We start from the raw sequence: 22810 nt of genomic DNA on the forward strand, positions 1-22810 counted from the left end.
AACTGATTATAACAAAGGACAGTTTGACGCCACTCAATCAGAAGCAGCTGTCAATCTGTTTTACTGATGATCATTGAAAAAAAGCAACCAGCTCCTCTTTGCAAAGCTGACTGGAGCTCAGTTTGAACTCATCAGTTTGTGTGGTTCATCCGAGGGGTGTTTCATAAAGGAGGCTCACAAAGGTCACTGTAAAAGCCTAAAAAAACCAAGTGGATCTGTTTCATAAAGCTGCTGTGAGCTGTGGAAGTCTATTTCATGACTTTGACACATCAGACCTGAGACGCCGAGCACTGATCACATCAATCCACAGCAAAGATGACAGACGTGTTTTGCCAAAAGTGTGATGTTGGCAGCCAGAAAGTAGCATTAATTAAACACACAGCGTAATATGGAGGGTGGAATATTGCAGCAAAAACTTACATCACTGCAATAAGCAGTGTAAAGGAGAGCTTTCTGCTCACTCCACTCTTTCTGTTGCTGCTCTGCTTCTAATTATGATGTCATGTGTTCAAATCCTGCATGAGTGACACAAACTATTGAACTATTCTGATGTATCGGACCTGAGCCAGGTCAGGTTTTTTTATTGCAAAACAATAAGATGATTGGCATTTTTTTAGAGGCTAAAAGCAGCTATAATAAGTATTTTTCATATAAAAATGTATGAAATGACAATGTGTAAAGTGAGCTTTATAGTGACTTTCAGCTCATTGTGTAGCTGTCTGGCTGCAGCTTTACTGTTCTGTTCACTCTCCACGCCGCAGCAGGTGGCTGTTTTATAGCTAAAAAGCTCTAAAGTCTCACTGTACACCACCTGCCCAGCACCAAACAGCAGAGAGAAGCACAGCTAGAGACTGGCTTGTGAGCACAGAGGAGCATTTAGCAGCTTAGAGTTGGTGGAGACCAAAAACAGAGCTAAAAGAGAGTAAATGCTAGACTTGGGGTCATCAGGTGGACAGAAACATGACTTCAAATGAACAAAAATAATGTTGCTCCTTCACTGCTGAATGTATAAAATAAGCAACAAGTTCACAACTTGTTTCTGCTGCCCCCAAGTGGTTAAAAAATATTATTTTTTAGGCGACACAACAGCCTCCATATAGTGAAAATGCTGTTCAAATACATTCAGATTGGCTCTCTGTCACTTTCTGTGGATATTGTAATTAGACCTATGGGTGTTCTTTAGTTTAAGAGTGTTTCTTATGAGACTTCATCCCTGGGACAAAGTTGTTTATCAGCTTTAATTTAACTGCAGTGCATTGAAAAGCACATATGTTAAAATGAAGATATGCAATCACGTGCATCCCATGTCACTGTGTGACCTGAATTTGACATGTAGTGCAGACAGACTCATGTTCACAGTGGAACCTTTAAAAAAAACACCATGATTGTAACACTGCTTAAGCCTGTGGTGGAGCTGAGCTTGAAATCTAACCTGGGCCAGTCTGGAGGGATGAGTGTCCAGTTTGACTCTCTGACCCGTGAAGCAGAATTTGTTCACTTCCTGTAACGAGCCTGTTGTGACTCTCGCTTTATGAAACACCCCCGTGGGCTCAAACAGACGTAATCATAGATGTACGTGGGACCTGAGTCCTCACACATGTCTTCCTCGTCTCCTCCAACCTGCTCGTTTGTTCCTGTAGCCATAGCAGATCCTCTACACTTCATGTCTAACTCAGTGATGCCATGGTGAGCTCATTTCCACAGCCAAACATTTAGCTTGCAGATCTGTAAACTGTCTTAAGTCCACGCTGAGCAACATTTTAGCCGTGTGCTGGAGTTACTGTGATCAACGACAACCACGTGTTGTCATGTTGTTGTTTTTGTTTTTGCGTTTTTTTGTTTTGTTTTGTTTTTTTTTTTCTTTCTTATAATTCCCAATGGATTTTCTCTTTGTATTGACTGGACAATGTAATCTATTGGTGTTGATTGAAAATGCCCTGGTAGCTTGTGGATTGCTAAAGTGGTCAGATAAATGTACTGTATAGCTGTACAAAGAGTGATAAAAGATGTTTTAAACCTTTCTTTTTCTGTGGGTACAGCACTGTTTAAAAAAAAAAAAAATCAAAGTGGTTTTAGCCCTTGCCTGTTTTAACTTATCATTTGGTGGTGGTCTGTATTACTTCTATTGTTATTTATATTATTTCAGTTGTTGCCTCTCCTGCACTGATAAGAGACTGTAGCTCTGTGCAGGGGCTCGTACTGTAAACCTGTGTGAAGCTTTGTATTTTCCCCTCTGGTTTTGGACTCAGTGAAAGTGTGATGTTTACATGTACAGTTTTTCAGAATACTTTTTTTTCTTGTTTTGTTTTGGTTATTTTTTTTTCTTTTGCGTTTTATTCAGGCTATTTTTTTTCTCCTCACCTGAACCCCTAATCTGTGTACATTTGCCCAGATATTTTCCTTTCGTTGTTTCATTGCATCAAGTGCAGACGTGACCTCTTTGACTACTCGGTCACGTGGTCAGAGTGTGCCGTGACAACTGGTTGTGGTCGGCTCGGTGTTGTGGTGGCTTCCAGCATTTTAAAAGGTAATCTTAAGTAAAAGGGAGCGTCACAACTTCTCAAAGTGGACCAGCAAAGATTTATCAAGGATCAAGACGACTTTAATCAACTGTTTTAGAATACTATTGTGGCCTAAATGGAGATAGGTGGGGTGTAGGTACATTTATTATACTACATTAAGTGCTCAGAATCTTTTAATATCCCGGCTGTATAGTCGGGGAAAACTCCTTGTCCTTAACCCGACTGGTACCCTGAAAGGTACACTTTGACCTGTTGTAATATCTCCTCGGTAACATAAAAGCCATTCCCCTCTCCTGGCCTTTTAAGGGGAACCCATAAACCTCAGGAAATACTGAATCTCCAAGTTTAGTTTTTATCCACTGATTTCTTCTGAAATGAGATTTAATTCTCTAACGAAAACCATTAACATTTATATGAGATGTCTATTGTTTTGTACATTTATCATTGTGATTTAAAAGTGGAGCTTTTTCCAGTACCTGTGACTTAATATTTTGATTTTTTTGGAGTGTTTATAGGTATGGATATTTATTATTATATGTGAAACTACAAAAAGACAAAAGAAAAGGTTGAACCTGTTTCATTTGTATGTTTCATGCAAAACTGTCCAGGTGAGAATCTCTCTGCCTCTTACATATCACTAATGAGGGACCTGTGTTTGTTTGGAAATAGCGCTTTTTCAGTGTTGCATCAACGCTATGGAAAAAAAGAAAAAAAAAAAAAAAAAAAAAACACCAGTGGTTTACCAACAGCAGAGTTGCAAGGCTCTCCTCTTCTCCTGAGATGTCAGTAATTGAATAAAATAGTGCGATGAGCTATCTAACTGAGACCTCCCCTGTTGTTTCCTCTTTTTTCTGCATCTGCAAACATTTTAGCTCACATCAAAGAGAAAACACACAAGTGCTTCAACACATATTCCTTGCTTTTAGGAGTGAATTCATTGTCCACAAGAGGGAAGCAGAGTTCCACAAAGCAGTGACATGCTGTAGGTAGAAATGGACAGCGAAGAGGTCATGGCTGCAGACAAAACCTCTAAGGGCTGCACGGAAGAAATGACAATACTACCTGTATCTTCCTGTGTCTGAGGAATAAATGCTGATAATTGGATAGCTCATCCTTCTGTCCACACTATGCAAGTAGGTGCAGAGCTTGCAGCAAGCAAAAGTAATAAGAGAAAACACACTCACAAAAGAATAAACTACAAATTAGAGACATTACCCTTCATGCCTGGAAGACATGAAGTATCGTCATTGATAGATTACATACATTATGTGGGTGTAAAACACAATAATTAATCTTCTAAATATACATAGTCAAAAAGAGTGAACATAACAGTAAAATAGACAACAGTTAGCTCAACAGTAATGCAGTTACATGGAATGCTGGATTAGCAGCACGTTAGCCTCAGAGTTTGTATTAAAGCTAGATTGTTGACAGTAAGCTGAAACCAGAGAAACCAGACTTAGCAAAACACAAATGTCAGTTTGTGTTTGGTTAGAAAATATTTTAAAAGAGCCTACAGCTACGCTAGCTGCACTGTGAGACTATAGTCCATAGCGCTTTGAGCTAAATGCTAATACCAGCACGCTAACATGGGTTCAGTGATAATGTTAGTATGTCTATGTTTTGTAGGAATTAGCTTGGTGAGGTGCAGGGTGTTAGCATGCTAATATTTGCTAATTAGCACTAAGCAACAAGTAGCTGATGTTATTGGAATTTCATGCTAACATACTTTTTATGACCATTTTTATTTATCTATTTTGGTTTATTGACATAAATAGATAGAATAATGTCAAAAGAGAAAATAACACTTGCTCCTGATGTACACATATTTCCTTTTCTTAAAAACTGCAAAAATGTTAAAAGGTCAAAACACTACGAGTCTATGGCCATGCTAGCAGCTCGGGGAAGGTGACCTTATGTGCAGCAGTGCTTTGTGCTAAAAGATGCTAATGCCGGTATGCTAATCACTTGAGTTATTATTCATCCTTCAATATCTGAAACAAACTGACAATCAAGCCAATAGTTGTGAAGAATTTTCACTCAAAGCCACGGTGGCTGGGCTAGAAGCACAGTCAGTTGATCATCAAAGTTAGATGCATTCATAGTCTGGAAGCCATGAATTCATGTTTACTGTTTGCAGGCTGTTGTAGCTCTACTTTAAATTTGTTTATCTATTGATTAGATTAACACAAACCCTGATGCTTCTGGTGCATGACCTCTAGTATTTTCAGTCTGGTCATCTGGTCTCATCTAATGAGGCCTTCTTGTGTGGTTTATGATTTCAGACTGGAAGTGGAGCAGTGATGTCAAAATTTTGGCCTAGCAAATGTAGGTCTGGGAACACTTACAGCTGGCTTCACATCCAGTGTCTCGTGTGAAAGTGGACGCTGTGTTCTGTGAGGCAAAAGTCAATACAGGAAAACACAACAATGACCTCATTCTTTTCTTATTTGCATGCAACTATAAGTTCTTCTGGCTTTATTACTTCAGACAGTTACAGTTATTGCTTGAAACATGTTTTGGAAATACAGATTACAGTCATTTCTAATCACCAGTTGTGGAGAAAGCATTTAGGTCCTTTACTCAGTTACTAAAATGTATTTTACGTACCAAGAGTAAAATGTACACACATGGTCCCACATGGCGTTACTGTGTATGTTGCATTTTAACACTGATCAAGGTGATAATTTTAACTGTTTTGCATACTGTTGGGTAGTTACATCTATAACGATACATCATGTCATCATATAAAGTATTGAAAGAAGTTTTAAAGTCCTTTACTTGAGTTCAGGAGTAAGCCCACAAACTATAAGCAAATGTATTACAAGCAAAAGCCCTACTTAAAAAGTTAAAGCACTCATAAAGTAGGAAAATGACCCCTGTGAGTGTATATTAATGTGTATAATATTATTGACAGATTGTTATTCTAGTGAGTATTCAATCTATGTACTAGTACCTCAAGTTTGAACTGTATTTGAGGAAATGTCCCAGTTCCTAGACTGAATGTTCTAGTATGAATGAAGTCACAACAAAGAGGAACTGCATCATTTCTGATAATTTTAGTGAAGGTACGCCAGCTGCCAGGTCTGACTCATTTGAAATCTGTTTTCTAAAAAAAGTCCTGATCACACAAGAAACTCAAATAAACAACTGTGGCCTGAGGAGATGGTCGATCATGGTGGGACTTTGACAGCGTGCAACATTTTGTGTTGACATTGAACGTCCCTCAGTGACACGTGGACTCCAGCTCAGTGGTTCACGTTCTCTGCTCATGCTGCTGATCAAATACAGACCTAAAACTGGATGACACCTGATCCTCTGCAGACAGTCTGAGCCCCCTGACCTGAAAAACAAACATATAACATTATACAAGGTTGCAATGTGCTGGCTAATACTGAGAATTCTGAGAATGTCTTTCCTGTCCTCTTATCTGTGCAGTTTTAACTTGAATGTTTTATGGGAGTCGGGGGGTTGGATTCATTGGCAGCACTGAGTCTTGGACCAGATGCCTTTGCCCCAGATTCCCCGTTTATCTTTGAGCCAACTGATGTGCAGTAGCACTTGTGCGGCCTGCCAACACTTTCCACTGAATATAAGCCATGCCAACGGATCACAGTTTAAAAAAAACTCTGACCCAGGAGTACAGTTTCAGTCAGCATTGCAAAGAAAAATAATTCAAGGTAAACTCCACATCATGCAGCACTTCTTTCCATCCTTTATTTAAGGAGGAACTTGGAAACAAACTTGAACTCATTTCATTGATAAAACATTCAACTGCAGCTGCAACTAACGGACATTTTCTCAATTATTTGATTGTGTTTGGTCTAAAATGTAACAAAATAGTAAAAATACATACTGTATTCTGCCAGAGTGGAAGGTAGGGCCATCAAATATATTATATTTTCTAAATATATGTTGCTTGCGATCATTTATAAAGTAAGAACAGGATCAAATCATCACGTTTCAGAAGCTGGAACTAGAAAATGCTTGAGATCTTTGCTTGAAAAATTACTAAAACGATTGTTAAGTTAGCAAAATAGCTGTAGAAAGGACTCTGCAACTCTGTTCACTTCACCTTCTGGTTACTAAATAATGGATTTTACCATATATATATGTAGAAATTCCACATATTGTTGAATCATCAGCATATTGTGTTTGTCTAAGATTAACAGTAAATCATTTGGCAAATATAATGGTCCCAGACAGTTGTTCCCTTTAAATACACCACAAGTAGGAGATATTAGACATTCAAAAGACGTTTCTTAATAACGGTGGAGGCTGAATGCCATAGTCCTTATAAGACAGTAACATTTCATTTTGCCTCAAAGTTGAATTAGAGTTAGTTAGAGTTAAAGTAGTCATTGCTGAAAATCCTTCCCTGCAGTCATGGAATCTGTTTCTATTATATTTCAACCTTTAAACGCTCTTCCCTGACTACAAAGTACACTTTTTTAACTTTCCATGAAAAATAGCGCAGTGCTGAAGCAAATCCTCATCTCTGAAATCACAAATAGAAACCTCTTTGAACTCTAGTGTTGTAATCCAGCTCTATAAATCCAGCTCTTTCCTGCAGCCTCACTATAATGCAGCTTTCTATCTGGTGCTTTGATGAACTGTGTTGTTTCTGTATGAATATTCTGGGGGTTTGTCCTTCAACTTGTCCTGTAAACATTGCACACGGAAACAAGGCGTGTGCTATAAAATAGGTGACGTGCATTATGGGAGACTCGTGCCAGTGAGGTGACACCGGAGTGTTTGTGCGTGGCCGGGATCACCGGACAGTTTTAGACTCGAGTGCCTCTCTGATATGCCTCCAGGAATAGTGCAGCTTTGCAGGACGGGTAGGGCAGATCATAGAGTTTCAAAAGGAGTTGCTCGAGATTCTGAAAACATGAATCATGTCTTCGGTGCTTTAAATGCCAAAATATTTGTCCCAGTATGTGCCTGAAGATTCTCCACATACAGTACTGGAAGTGTTTGACTTTTCCTGTTTGAACAGCTTGAGTTCGGCCTCGACTTTGCCGTCAGCGTGCACTTTGCAAAATGTCCTCTATGAACTGTCCATTCAGAGAACCCCTTATATTTATTGATCGGTCGAACAATATGGCTGTTAGACAGTATACAGTATTTTGATCAAAGCTTCATAAGAGATCTGTTTTTAGTGAAGGATTTATGGCCTTTTCTTTGTAAACCTGGTATGTTTGGAAAAAAATGTATGCATGAAATACTCTCTCCTTGCAGCTTTCATAACATGAATAGACTGAATCCTTTATGACAAGGTGCTGTAGTATTTGTCTGTTAAAACAAGTCCTGTAAGTGTAAGATTTAATAGCGGCAGGTGGACTGCTTTATTTCCATGATGTGCAGTTATTACGGAAGGAAGTGAGACAAACTCTGCAGCAGGTCTGTGCTGGAGAGTAACTGGAGCCAGTGATGTGAGGCTCAGCTGACTCCAGAAATATGACTAAAACATGTGTGTTTCAATCTAATTGTCCTGACATTTGCTTTTCCAGAAGCTGCTGACCCACATTCAGGCTCAGGTCAAGTGTTATGTAAGCTGTATTAACAAATGAATTAACCATTGTTAATCATATCAAAGCTAAACAGATTAGGTCTGTTGGGTAAGTAGGCTGAATGTGTCCCCGCGCACAGTTATGACACAGCTGCTCTGCTGTGTGATCACCTGCACAGAGGTGACAATAGCGCTGAAGATTCTTTTCCTAAATATAAGATTAGGTTTTTTTTGGTGACTGGGAAGCTTGAAAACAGCTGTATGTAAACAATAAAGATGGAGGACATGAGTGCAGTCTGCAAGCATTTTATTTATTATCATTATCAACAGTGTCAGTCACAAGAAGAGAAAAATGGAAAAAAAACTTTATACAAACTTGAGTTTTTTTGAACTTCTGGTCATAATAAAAAGATACTATACACGAGCAAATATGAAAAGCAAACTCTGCTGACTAACAAACACCATCACCACCATCATCTCCATCTCTGTGTGGCGGATGGCAAGCTGGGGGTGAAGGAGGTGCGAGGGGGGCAGGCGGCAGGCAGGGAATGGAGTCTAGCTGGAAGTTGGTTCGAACTTTCCGTTTTCACTGCTTTCGCTCAATTGTCTGCTCAGAGCCATTTCCTTGGCGATGCAGGTCACCTGACCGTTGGCCACTGTGTAGGTTCCGTTTCTGCAGCACAAGGGAGCGTTTGTTTCATTAAAAATCAGGGTTAACTGCACCCGAGCCACTTCACTGTGGTTACCTTCTCGTATTACTCACTTTTGATTTTCAGATCCGTTCTGCATGCCGGGCTGGAACTGCTTTGCGAAGAAAAAGGAAGTCCACCAGTGTCCAGAATCTTGCCTTGGAAGTCCTGCAAAGAACAAAGTGAATGTTAGGCAGGGACTGGGTTTGGAGCAGGGAGACTTCACTTTGTCACACTTAAAAAAAAGATAATAAATAAAAACAAACTTTTTATACCTGGGTGGTGTGGAATGACCTCTCCTATGTGTTCTGCACTGCCACAGGAGCTGTTGCTGGAGGCGGACCCGAGGCGCCCTGGAACAAAAACACTCTTTAAGTGAGAAAACTCAAAGACAACTGGACTCAGACTGAAACAAAACCAAAGATATCATCTTATGCTTTTGCCCTTCACTGAAATGACTGAATGCACGTGCAGGCCCCGTCTGACTCACTTCTGTAGTAATCATGGGTGGCGACGAGGGAGCCACTTGATGGAATTGCTGCCATTTTCTCCGACCTTAGATGGAAAAAAACCGCTCAGAGATGGAAAATGGTAACCTGGAAGGAGAGACAGAGGAAAACAGGTGGCAGAGGTATTATTAAGCTGAAAATAAAATGACAAAACTGATGCCATCATTTAATTTCCTTCCATTTTATCTTATCCCTTGCATTTTGTACATATTGTTATTAGCACCAAACGGTCTACTTTTAAACGCCAGTCGCCCCGGTCTAAACCCAGGCTTATGGAGACATGAAGTGAGGAAGCACATCCGCCCTGACAGCATTAAAAACATGTCACTCAGGAGTCGTTTCAGGGAAGCTCCTGCTGGGTTCATCCAAGCTCTCTGGGCCACATTCCCATCTGCGGGCCTTCGCTGCCGAGTGATAAAACACAAGCAGCTGCTTTCAGAATCTGGTTTCCTGAGACTCAAATAACCCGAGTGTGTGCAAGAGCTTGTCCACATGTCCAGCTGGGCTTCGTGCATGAGCAGGCTGTGTGACCGTAGAAGTGACCTGGCAAAAGATGATTCCAGTGTTCCGGCCAAATGGGACTGGTAGTGCTGGTGCATGTCCAAGCTACCACTTGGATGGCTCTATGCAAATGTCTTAATGGAAAATCATAACTAAATTTAACCTAGCTGAGCATGTACAACACAGCAAAATGTGTGGAAAGTTAGAAAATATGCAAGAAAAATGTGCAATTTCTTTTTATTTCACATATGTTTCAGAGTCTTAGAGGCAGAATATGTTTATCAGCCCAGGAGCCAGTTGAAGGCTGTAAAGCTTAATACCAGGTGAGCAGCAGATGGCTTTGGGGATTTCATGGAGCAGACAAATACTCGTCCAGCCAGCAGCTGAGGCATTAACGCAGTACTTATACAATGGCCACAAGGCAATTCTACCAGGTGACAAGTATTTACTGTGTGTAAGTGTTTAATTGAATGTGGACAGCACAGAAGCATTCCAGTACACTTGTGCTAAAACTACCTTTGTATTTTTTAATGAAGACATTCAATGTATGTTTAAGCATACAAGAGAGTAAAGGAGTATAAAACTTGAGTCATTTTGGCTTACCTTGAAGATTAGGACGGTGTTTCTGGCACCAGATGCGGTTGAAAGGTGCGGATGGCTTGAAGTAGAAGAGCTTCTAGTTGTTACGATGGCCCATTGGTGGATGAACTCTCTTTATTGACCCTCTCGGTCAATTCGGTCTGCTGACACTGACTCGGTGGGGAGACGCCGGCTTTTTATAGGGTCTGCCGTGTGCGCGTGCTGCTGTGGCACGGGGCGGGGGCTGTGGAGGCTCGAGGACACAGAACGTGCTGCTGTCCTGTTTGTTACAGGAACTCAGTGACACCAGAGGCTCTAATTAACCCGCTGATGGCAGAGGCTGATAACCACGCCTCAGTGTTAGCGAGCTTATGGTCGGTGGCTGCTTAGTCTTAAGAGTGAGTCGGAGACAAACTGACAAATGCATTTTAATCTTTTAGAGACTTTAAAATCAGGAGCATTGATTCGGGCGGGCACGTGGAAGACCTTAGACGAACGTTTGTGGGCGTTAACATTAACGTTATTCTTAAAGTTGTTCTTCCAGCAACGTGACATTTTATCTGTCGTCAGGTCCGTTAATGTTTGCTGACTGACGTTATGTCAATGTTATCTTATACCACACTCCATAACATGTTGTTGTTCGACAGTTGTGTGTCTGTGCCTTTAAGAACAGTGGCAACAACATTGTGTGTAACCGTCCCTGGTGGTCTAGTGGTTAGGATTCGGCGCTCTCACCGCCGCGGCCCGGGTTCGATTCCCGGTCAGGGAACATACGTTTTTACTCTTCATTAACTCTTTGCAACTAAGTCAAACACATATAAATGTTAACAATTAAAACAGTGGCTGCCACTGGATGAATTGTAGGGCCCCAGGTGGACACAGATGTCAGCGTGACACTGTGTATGATCTGAACTGATATTGCATTGTACATGTTTTATGTACACACACACACCAAATAGTAATTTATGGGAACTTCCCCATAAGAAAGTCCCTACAGTAGTAGGAAGTCTTGCATTTAGTTTCGATCGTGTAAAACAAAACTGACAATACATTTGAAGCCTCTAGCGCCACCCAAAGGCTTAATATAAAACAACACCAGCACTGCCAGTAGCCTGGGCTTTGCATTTTCCCTCAGAAATGGCAGCAAGACATTTGACATATGAACACACATATAAGTAAATTAAATTGACCTATGTGACCATCACTGACAAACAACCACACACCATTCAATTGACTTTAATTGAAAAATTTTCAAGTACAAAAATACTTCATGTTATTGATATTCTCTTTTGTAAATGTCGCAATTAATGTCAATGAATGCATATTGTCAGGAATACCACATATTTGAGGAGGATAGTTCACTGCAATCACAGGACAAAATCAATAACTCTCCAGTAACACTTATCCAACATACAGAAGTACAATATATTCACACAGTAAAAGTGGTAAAAGACTATTTTTACCTGAAGTTTAAAATAATTTAGCAAATTTAATACATTCTATTAGTCATACTGTATCAATACCAACAGTCAGAAATAACTGGACAAATTCACATGGATGAATAATCTTCTCTCATAACTTTGCATGGTATGAAAAATGATTGTTGCGTTAGAAGGGTCCGTCTCTTGTTCTGTGGTGTGAGGTTCTTCTTTCAAACCCGGAGGTGTCACCATTATTTGCCAGACTGCCTGTCACCTTGTCCTGTGTGATCCAGACAGGAAACAGGCTCATTACTCGCATACACAGTAAGAACTTTGTACACCATGTGACCGCCGTTTTGACAGACTCACCTTCACGTTGCCGACCATTTCCTCAAAAGACTTGAATGTGGAGGAGTGTCTACAGAGAAATATGAAGAAAAATTACACTGAATAGTCCTAACTAACTGAACTGGCCTTTGGTTTAACCACACAGACACAGCAGTGAGCAGTAAATACAGGAAGCGCAGTGACACTCGTGGTGTTTTACCTCATAGTGGGGACACTGATGGTGTGGCTGAGGGTCGCATTGAAGAGGCAAAACGAAGAAGGAAACATGGATCAGTACAAGCATGAAAAACAACCCTTTAATTTGTTCAGCATTTTCATTTGTATTATTTTGCAATTAATGAATGAACTGTTTAGTCTAAAAAAAAGTCAGAAAATTGAGAAAAATGCCCATTACAATTTGCTAGAGCACAATGTAATGTTTGCCAATAATGTGGTTTGCATGAAGTCAAAAAGTCCATATATTTGATTTTAAGGGATATAAAGCTGATGAAAGCAGATAAATAATTTCATAAAACAACAATTTCAATTGTTGATATTGCTGTCAAGTTGTTTTTGAGCTGTCACACAGTAGATTCAACATTCATGTGAACTCTGTGATCATGTACCACAGCTGTACAAACAGGAAACTCACTTTAAAGTCACTATATTCAACTTCAAGTTTTCTATTCTGAACAGGACACACACACACACACACACACACACACACACACACACACACACACACACACACACACACACACACACACACACACACACACACACTCTTCAGACCAATGAGCTTCAGTTCAGTGTCACCGCTCACAGATCTTACCGTGGTGGGCTCGGGAGAGGCAGAGCTCTGTTGAGATAAACACAGATACACAAATGACGTCACACCAGCTTCTGTTTCCACATGAACAAGAACAACAGACTTATCAGCTACTGCTGCTGATGTCCAGCTGTACTAGTGTGATTGGATTATGGTTGCTTACTGGCTAAACAAAAACACAAGACGGGAGGCCTCCGAGCTTAAGCTCAAAACAAGTATCCCCTGTGGACTCAGAAAAATGGTTGTGAAAAAAGAACGGCCTGGAATTTAGTCTTGATTTTAACGATCCAGTTCAAATAACAGCCAGTACAGTGGAAAAAGTATCAGAAATGTCCACAGAATCTTCTCAGCGCTCAACTATTCGTCCTCCTCTGTGATGAAAGAACAACAAACCTTTTACAGATACTTTTCAGCTCTAAAGGGGGACGTTTCATATTCGAAGGACAGATTTTTAACTTTTAATTTTAACTTTCCAGCTTCCCTGCTCTGTCTGAGACAAATGTTATTCCAATCAATTTATTGTTGGTTTTTGTCTTTTCATGTTGTTTGTTGACAAGGAGGTTATTTGTGTCTAAATACTTAAGAACTTAAAGATATAATATGAAACATATAACTGTATGTTAGATTAAATGTCTGTGTTTATATGATCTTTTCACTCTAATCAAATCAAAATGTAGCTGCAGTGGTTAAAAGTTATTAAAATGACTGTACTGTTCTTACACTGACAATGATAATAAAATAAACCAGTGTTTTAGTTCTTGTTTACGTGTTTAGATGAGATCCAAGCAGACAGAGGAAAAAAGTAATTAACGGAGCAAAAATACATAGAATTGGAGAAAAAAGTGCTTTACAATGTTCTGCCAAGGCATCTTATGGCTTCATAATATTCTTTTCTCTTAGAATAATTGTGAATTACATAACTTAACATGAAGTAACGGTAACCTCAGACTGCATTTTAAAGCATCGTTCTGACATGTTGTCCACTTGTGACTCCTGCCTGTCCATCTGCCAGGCTGAATTAGCTTGTTTGTTCTTTCATTCACTCATTACCGATCATTTAAATAAAATAAAATAAAGCTAAATTGAAAAATGATTCAACTTTTATCATTTCAGAAACTAGGAAGTAGGAGCCAGGCCAGTCGTGAGGGTACCTCATCTCTGCTAGTCTCCTGGTGATGACCACACCCATATTGGACAGTGCAGAAGATGTCGCCTGGCCTGCATGACAGAGTCTCTCTCGTGTCCTCACACATCTACAGGTAGACAGAAGTGGGAGAGGTCAGAACCTGATTGGAGGACAGTCACAACACTGCCAATACAAAGGTGACACTTAGCAATCAGGAGAGCACATACAGGGAGCATATACACCAATGATGTCCAGTCCATCTGGCTTTCGAACAAATGCTCCAGGCTAGTTCTGCCTTCGCCTGTTAATAATACTGCTCCCTGTGCTAAGTCAGGCTGTAAGGCTATTAACAGGGCACCGATCCTATTTGACCTGGAAAATCCCATCACTTGTTTGTCAGAGGAGATCCCTCTGTAACATGTGAGCACAGGACAAAAACATCGGGAACCCCTCCAGCGCCATGAAATGCCGCACAAATGCGTTTTATGGGACAGGATGCAAACGTGACGACCAACACGTACATGTCAGATTGGCTGATGTCCTCCAAAGTGGCGGAGGCTGTGAGATACCTGAAATGACAGCAGAACACGCACAAGTTGTTACCTCGACTTAAGACAGAGACAGTCATGAGTCGTTAGCGTGCTTTCCATGGTTATGTAACCGTGTTACATGAAAACAATGCATGGCAAAGCTCTGCCAATGGAGAGGCTGGGTGTCTTAAACCAGGTAAGCCTAAGGAGATACGTGGAGGTAGTTTAACCATCCAACCGACCTTACCACTATTTCACGTAACAATGGAAACGTCACATAGAAAGCTACACTGCCAGTCAAAGCATGCAACTTACGGGCTTGAGGTCTGGATGTCTTGCCAGCCTTTGGACAGATTCTGTTTGAGGTTATTGATGGGACTCATACCCAGCTGCCTCCTGATGTCTGTGGCATATTTCTCTTTGACCAAAAGCACCTGTCGCAGGGTCTGAATTTCATCCTCTGTCTGTGTGTGAGAAAAACACAAAAAAACAGTTTAATCAGCGGAGAGACGACGCTGAGCAGACTGTATCGAGCACATTGTTGCTTGCACATTGTTTTTACAATATAATGTGGTGAACCGTAGCCACAAAAGCTGCATCACCTTTGAGAGTTCAAACCGCAGATAGTCTAAGTCCTCCTCTGTCAGATCTGATGGTGAGCATTGACTTTCGGGTACCCTTGTGGAGAAGCTCATGGATGAGGAAGCCCCACCAAAACCTTCCAAAGAAGCATGGGCGAATAAACATTAGTCAGAAAACAGGAACAGGTATATCACTCACACATAGGAGACCCTTAGACATGACAGTTTGTGGGTGAATATATATTAATATAAATGTGAATAAAATTGTACATTTTTATGGATTAAGTAGTCCCCCTGAAACCTTCAATAGAGGCGTGAGGGATATAAATAGTAGAGCTAGATAGATGGATAGAAGTCTTGTAAGTAAATGGGAACAAGTATATGTCTCTAACACAAAGGATGACAGTGTTTGAGTGACTAAATATTAATATGCATATCATTTTACAACTTTACAGAATTACCATGAATGAAAAACTGCTCCTGAAACCTTCACATGATGCATAGATAGACAGATGGATAAGCATGCGAACGACGTATGTAACTGCATAGTTGCATAGTTTTTAAAGATGTATATATATTGTTGGTTAACGAGTATAATAAGTTTGAAACTGCAATAGTTATAGCAGTGACAGACGCAGCAGAGCCAGTTTTCTGTCTGTTAACTGAGGAGCTGTCCTCAGTGCTGAACTTCACTCGATCCGCCTGGCTAGCTGAAGCTAGCTGGCTAACGGCTAGCGCTACTTGTTGCACACGGAGCTAACGTTAGCCAGCGTCGAAAGCGGCAAAAAACACAGTATAAACACGTTAACCGCCGACTATTACCGACTGAGATACGCGTGGAAATGAGTTGTACGGTACCGTAAAACCAGAGTGAGACATTCTTACCTGGTCGGTTCATGGCTGCCACCTTCACCTCTGGCTGTTTCCACTAAGTTAGCTCGTTGCTGTCTCCTGGTCCCGTCCAATCAGCTCAGGCGCGAGTAGGAGGCAGGATCACTGCGGCTGATTACACACACACACACACACACACACACACACACACACACACACACACACACACAAAAGTACATAAGTATCAGCACAAAATATACTTTATCATACTTTCCTCACAGAGGTTTGAAAGTTGTCCGGCAAAACAAAACAAAACAAAACAATGGACACAGTCTTTACATCAAAGATGAGGAATACAGAACAGAACAAAGCATTTTTATTTATTTTTTACGGTGACCACATTGACGAGATCCCCAAAATATTTCCAAAATATTAAGTCCTGCAATATAATATAATATAATATAATATAATATAATATAATATAATATAATATAATCAAGCCTGCATCTATTCATATAGATTTAACATGAGTGATGTAATTTAGGTTGGAGTCACTCAACTGTAAGACAAAGTAAAGCAGGTGATGATGGTTACATAATCTCTCATTTTAACTGAAACTATAGAATCCTGAAACAGAAGGACAGCTGGATTTACAGTTGAAATTTCATTTAGAAAAGTTCATTTGTAATTAGCGTCCCACAGTAAGTTGGTGAAATGAAAGACTTGTCTCCATCTGCTGGTAGAAGAAGTCACCTCACTGCAGAGAGTTGAGGCTCCTCCAGGTGCAAGTGGGCAAGAAGTTGGCAGCTTTTAGTTTTCTGTGGTTATTAGTCACTCATACAGTAATGTTTCACTGACATAAACAGCAGCAGTAAATCAAGACAGCATGTAAATTCAAGGTGAGGATTTAATAATAGGAATGTGTGCGTGGTCCTGTATTTGGTTTTCCTCCATTACAGTGGTTGGATGTGAATAGATTTACTGAAGTACCGTACCTGAGTACAAATTTGGAGTACTTTACTCACTTATTTTTATGCCACTTTTAGTTCTACTCCACATTTCAGCGGGAAATATTGCACTTTTTGCTTCACTACATTTTTTTCATGGCTTTAGTTACTAGTTATTTTGCTAATTGACATTTTGGCATTCAAAACATACGAAGAGCTTTTTAAAATATGAGTATATGAAAGTAAAACTGAAATGATTAGTTCATTAATCAATCAGCCAATTGATAGAAACTGAACTGCCACATTTTCCTGATTAAACTTAAATACTTTGACTTAAGTGACATTGTCATTGTAGGACTTTTACTTCTAAGAGTACTTTTACAGTGTGGTATTCGCTTTTCAGATCCGCCTACTTAAATAAAGGATCTAAATACTTCCTCTACCACTGATTGGGTACTTTTAATGTAAGAGCAGCAGTTGCATTCTTAGAAAAAATATGAGAAATTATAAGTGAAGCAGCGTATTTGCTTAATTTGTATGTGTTTTTGTGTTAAACACAAATCGAATTCTCCAAACGATGCAAACTGAGGGTGGTACCATCATGGCTCCATGTTGCTCTTGTCCTGAGGTGAAAAAAAAAACTGATAAGGACACAATGTTCAGGAACATTTATTCAACAACAGCAAATCAGATCAATGATCCACTTGTTTTCTTCCAGACACACAATTACCATGCTACAACATAAACGTTAAGGTTTATACTTTATATGGGCCAAGTGTATGTACAAGCCACCTTAACCATTAAACCATTCCTCGCTAAATTTAATGGTTACATTACAACACCATACCAGTTAAAATTATAGCCAATCATCATCTGAAACATGACAAAGTATGAAATAAATAAAATTCATCATATAACCATTTCACTATAGTTACACTTTATACTATGTTGTCTTTTTATGGAGGCATTTCCTGATCATTGATCCATTATAGTTTTTAAACACAGTGCATTCAACTTAGAACATTTACAGTAGCATTTTTCAGTATCTCAATGAAAAAGCCATGACGGGAACATCTATGTTTCATCAAAGGTTACAGGAAACATCATACAAGGGCCACAGAGGTCAACATCCATACCGTTAATAGCAGAGGGTGGGCAACAGGAGCTCACCAATTGTAAACCATTGAAACACATTATTAGCAGTGATGAAACTGACAGAGTGGCAACGATGTTCATGGCAATTTATGGCAATTTGCAAATTCAGTAGTATGAAAAATCTAGAGTCACTTTACTTGGAGCTGCCTGTTGCGCTGGCTCACAGATGATATGCCTCACGAGCTCTACATGGATGCAAAAAAGTCAACAATGATAAACGATCACAGCATTGGACGAAATGTCTTCAGACTTCAGTTCAAAACACAAGGACTAAAAACATGATGAGAGTCATATTCCTCACGACTTAAAATATTCCCATGTGGATGCTCTGTAGTCAGCTTTCCCCAGCTGTGAGGAGTGTAACATGTTTTTCACATTTTCACATTAACTAGGTGACATGTTGAAGACAGCCCAGAGTTAAAAACATGTCACCCTCTGAAGCAGGTGCTGCTGCTGCTAGAGATCTGTCACTTCTACCTATAAAGAGCTCTGATCAGAGCCGGCTGGATTACCTGGAGCGCCTTGGCTTCATAGACTACAAGTTCAATAAGTAGACAAAAATATTTGCAGAATTAGATGAAATGAATATCTTTCAGTCTCAATGAGTCGTGATGTCGCTGAAAAGAATTATTTTTGCTGTTGTCAAAAACAAACAAACGAAAATAAAACCAGTAGAAATTCATCGTATTCTTTCAATTTCAACCAAACTTTAGACAAATTAAACAAATTTATTTCCTCCACTAATGAAAAGCTCCGCAATTGAAATTCTAATTATCAATGCTTTGTATTAGATTCTTTTCAAAGCTTCTAATTTGTGGATCCAGCATCAACATTTTTAATAAATCAGATGTAACTACTGCCAGAAAAAGCAGCAATGAAACAAACTAAATGAAACAAAAATTCTTGTAAGGTTTGGCTGAGAGCAACAGATCAAAACCACATCATGACACTATAACTGACAGCCCCACCTGGGCTGAAACCTGCCACAATAGGTGTATGCTGCAGGAAATTATGAACCAACATGACAGTTACCTTGAAAATAACTGTCATGACAACCTGTTCAGTGCTGCAGAAAAGACAGAAGTCCTTTCTATCCTGCAAGAAAGAGCTGAAATAAAGCTGAGGCAGAGGAAAGAAAAGCCAACACTTATTAATATCTAAAGTAGAAATGTTATGTCAGCAGGCGTTCATGAAATATTGTCTGAAAATAAAGCTCTGTGCCTTTACAACCTCATGATTCACGATTAAAAACACTCAGGGGAGCACACTAAAGACAAACACAGTGCCGAAGACGTACTGCAGGTCTGACTGTGGCAGGTGGCATTTTCAACTAAAACAGCACTGATTGCAAATCAGAAGTAAAAATTGCACTAATATATGACGACTGTGTTGTTGAAGGTTTCATGATGGCACCGACCACCTCAGCAAACAAACTGATCTCCCTAACCAGCACCTCCCTGAGCCATGGCTCTCCTTTCCATGAGCATAAGATATCACGTAAACTTCATCCCCTCCTCCTCCTCCTCCTCCTCCTCCTCCGTGTGTACTGTACTTGGAACATATTGCACATACGTATGCACCTACATTACGAGTCTTGCAAAGTAAAAGTGTTGCTAAAGGTAAAAGAAAATCTGGAGACCATGTTTTATAAACAGTGCATGCTACACCATGATGCAGAATGTGGGAGGGGGGGAAGTGGGGTAGGCGACCTGTGCGGTTAAAGGCCAAGAAATATAAAAGAAGAAATAAAAAGGAAACAATTTAGCTGTTTCGCTTTCTTCTCGTATTGGGGGGAATAAGGTGTGGACCAATCAGGGAGGGGTGTAAGGGATGTGACTTCAACCTTAGTTCCTTTCATGGGCCATGCTCACTAGTCCCTCTCCTCCGCATGGCTGTCTGTCTGAAGTGGAAAGATGGATTGGCCCTTTCTTTCATCTCACTGAGGTGGAGCAGGGAAGCAGGCAGGACCGCAGGCCAGGATTTACAGGAACTGAGGGTTAGTTGAAGCCGGTGTCAGTGTGGTAGGAGTGGTGCCCATCCGATGTTAACTGGGTTGTCTCTGTGGCTGATGGTTGCAGCATTATAGGGTCACCCCCAGCCTCTGTTTGACAAACAGAAACAGCGTTTTCAGTGTTTGCATTGAGCCCCCTGCTGCTAATAACCATCGAACCAATTCAAAGTGGCGACACAGGTGATTCAGTCTCACCTCTCTCATCAGACTGCAGCTGAGCCTCCAGGTCCTCGGGGGACACGTAAAACTCCTGGTCCTGGCCCTCTCGAGGCCGTGGTTTACATCTTCCACAGCAGCAGTTACAGCAGCAGCACAGGCAGCAACAGAAGTAGCAGCCAGTGGCCAGGCCGCAGAATACAAACAGAGCCTGCAGGCACGCAGATTCATGGGAGGAAGGGAAGAGTCGGTGTGTGAGCAAAAAGTAGGAGAAGCACAAGCAGAAAAAAAAGGCATCACAAAGCAAACAGCACTGGGCCAGAGCCCTCCCTCCGTCTTACCTTTGCCCACCAGCTTGAAAGGACAAAGTAAGTGTTGACATTCTCCTCTCCAAACTGCTCAGCCACATACAGTCCCAGAGAACCATATTTGTCGTAAATATTACGCTTTGTGGGGTCATTCAGAATTGCATGGGCATTGTTTATCTCCTTGAACTTGTCAGCTGCCTCGGGATTGTCAGGATTCTTGTCAGGGTGGAACTTCAATGCCAGTTTCCTGGACAGAAAGTTGGCAAAAGGACAATGAAATAAAGATAATCACAGCACACATTTCTGAGGTACATGGGCGCAGCTAAGTCATAGAGGGATGTCTCACCTGTAAGATCTCTTAATGTCATCCGTTGTGGCCACCTTGTCAACTCCCAACACATGGTAGAGAGACTCACCAGCGGTGGACAGAGAGCGCTGCCTCTGCTGCTCAGCCATGATGCCTCACGTCCACAAGCTGGACACAAGAAACAGAAAACGAGATGCACAGCTTGAGCTGCAGGCCGTGCTTCATAAGCAAACATAGGGGACCAGACATATTTGTTAAGATAACCTGTTTTACTTGATAAACATCTAAAGTGAGGCCTGTGTGATCAAATCCACCCGACAGCAGGCAACAGAGGGTCTGTCCTGTACAGCTATATGTGAAAGACCCATCTCTGTCTGAAATATAGGGAAAAGAAGAGAGTCATGCATGCAGTGTCCTGGATTTATTATATTTCCCTGCACTAATTCAATTTTCACAGTTTGTCAGTGTAATTGCACCAATGATGTCAATTGTCTGGTTACATTTCTGCATATATTTCTACTCTACTGTAACTGTGACATCTTGGCAGGACTACTGACATCCTCTGCTGCTGTAAGTAAATCAGTCACTGACATCCAAACAGCCAAACCCTGCTGGAAAAGAAAAAGATTTAGCAAAATGATGCTGCAAGTGAAAGAGATAAAGCCATTCCTGCTCCCAAATGGGTGTCATCTTGACACAATTGAATAGGCACTGGTCAATCTGAAGCCCTGTATGGCTTATTTCAACATTTTCTACCAAAAACTGACTGTTCTGAGAAGTGGGTGTCAAATTCCCCTTTCATACGAATCGCATCCCGTTGTCAATAGTCTATAAGAAGGATTAAACTGTGTGCATACGATGCTAGGAGCATAATCTCTGTGCAAGCATCAGCAGCAGCCCTGCTATAGCGCACAGCATCCATGTTGGTTTGCTTCCTGGCCTGTTCTTGATGCAAGACAGGGATGGATCGTCAGCAGTAATTTTCAAGGGCATGGACCAGCGTCTCGAGGAAAAATAAATGATCGAAACGCACCTTGCAGGCTCACCTTTCAGTCGGCTCTGATGCGCTGCAAAACTAACGATCCCAGCAGGTTATAATTTTAGACAGTGTAGCGTGACTATGGCTGCATCTCGCACGTACCCGGACCCTCTCTCTAGCTCCCACTACGCAACCATGGACAGCTGCAGCAGTACGCTGGCCCCGCCCCCCAAACGCCCCATAGCGACCCGACGTGCGCGTGCACAAACGGACTGGGATGAGGAGGAGAGAGGATGCTGGTTGCAAAGGGAAGCTAATTACCGCATTGTAAAGAGGGGCAGACGAAGAAAGCTAAAATCTGCTCATGCAATCACAGAAACTGATATTATTTCAAGCAAGACACTGTAACTAAAAAGCACTTCTCACTGATTTAACAGACGTAATCAAAAGATCGACGTGGGGAAATCCGTCTATTGGCTGGAGAGTTGGAGAGTTGTCTAGCTAACCGCTACATGAGATTGTAGCCTGGAAACAACGAGAAACAGCTAGCTTGGTTCTGTCAAATGATAATAAAATCCACCTACCAGCACAAGCTCAATAACGAACAGGCTAAATTTCAATATATTTTTTTTAGTCTGCAGACAAACTGAAGTGTAAAATCTACAGTTTTGCGGTTATGTGTGGAACTAGCATATTTATGGGCCCTGAGCAGTTGCCAGGCAACCAGGGGAGACTCCAGGAAGTGAGTAGTGGGAGCCCAGAGGTGCTCCAGCACTTCCGTAGAAAATGTCAAATGAACGTAACACAGGTCTTGTTATGATTAAACAAACATGATAAAACGTGTTAATTGTTGGGGTTACCATCTGACAGAGCCAGGCTAGGTGTTTCCCTGTGTTTTCAGCTACGCTAAGCTAGCTCTAGCTTCATATTTACCGTACATCTCCAAGCTAATGTGAGTATTTTCCAAAAGGATTAACATTTACATATAAG

The 22810-nt window shown here is 40.8% G+C and overlaps 3 protein-coding genes and 1 non-coding gene across 5 annotated transcripts; 1 reads left to right on the forward strand and 3 right to left on the reverse strand.

Annotated features, from left to right (window-relative positions):
• Positions 1-8324: 8324 nt before the first annotated feature.
• Positions 8325-10617, reverse strand: ppdpfa (pancreatic progenitor cell differentiation and proliferation factor a). The gene is made up of 5 exons (XM_076740070.1): positions 10337-10617; positions 9214-9319; positions 8999-9076; positions 8798-8891; positions 8325-8707 (listed from the first exon to the last, which is right to left on the reverse strand). Exons 2-5 carry the CDS (start codon positions 9266-9268, stop codon positions 8590-8592), a joined length of 345 nt encoding a protein of 114 aa, XP_076596185.1. The 5' UTR covers positions 9269-9319; positions 10337-10617; the 3' UTR covers positions 8325-8589.
• Positions 10618-11009: 392 nt separating this feature from the next.
• On the forward strand, positions 11010-11081 carry trnae-cuc (transfer RNA glutamic acid (anticodon CUC)). Its single transcript has one exon. It is a non-coding gene; the product is annotated as a tRNA-Glu (tRNA).
• Positions 11082-11532: 451 nt separating this feature from the next.
• On the reverse strand, positions 11533-16105 carry LOC143327125 (tumor protein D54-like). The gene is made up of 9 exons (XM_076741315.1): positions 16012-16105; positions 15148-15263; positions 14861-15009; positions 14537-14584; positions 14041-14142; positions 12893-12919; positions 12281-12307; positions 12103-12151; positions 11533-12013 (listed from the first exon to the last, which is right to left on the reverse strand). The coding sequence occupies exons 1-9, from the start codon at positions 16022-16024 to the stop codon at positions 11921-11923; spliced, it is 624 nt and encodes a 207-aa protein (XP_076597430.1). The 5' UTR covers positions 16025-16105; the 3' UTR covers positions 11533-11920.
• Positions 16106-17557: 1452 nt separating this feature from the next.
• On the reverse strand, positions 17558-22035 carry dnajc5aa (DnaJ (Hsp40) homolog, subfamily C, member 5aa). Of its 2 annotated transcripts, none has more exons than XM_076740607.1 (5): positions 21888-22035; positions 20881-21009; positions 20568-20781; positions 20266-20437; positions 17558-20160 (listed from the first exon to the last, which is right to left on the reverse strand). In XM_076740607.1, the coding sequence occupies exons 2-5, from the start codon at positions 20988-20990 to the stop codon at positions 20057-20059; spliced, it is 600 nt and encodes a 199-aa protein (XP_076596722.1). In that variant the 5' UTR covers positions 20991-21009; positions 21888-22035; the 3' UTR covers positions 17558-20056. The 2 variants fall into 2 exon arrangements, with proteins under 2 accessions (XP_076596722.1, XP_076596723.1); XM_076740608.1 differs by having other exon boundaries at positions 21875-22014.
• Between the last annotated feature and the right edge of the window lie 775 nt (positions 22036-22810).

The sequence above is a fragment of the Chaetodon auriga genome, chromosome 10, assembly GCF_051107435.1.
Source record: "Chaetodon auriga isolate fChaAug3 chromosome 10, fChaAug3.hap1, whole genome shotgun sequence".
Lineage (NCBI taxonomy): Eukaryota > Metazoa > Chordata > Actinopteri > Chaetodontiformes > Chaetodontidae > Chaetodon > Chaetodon auriga.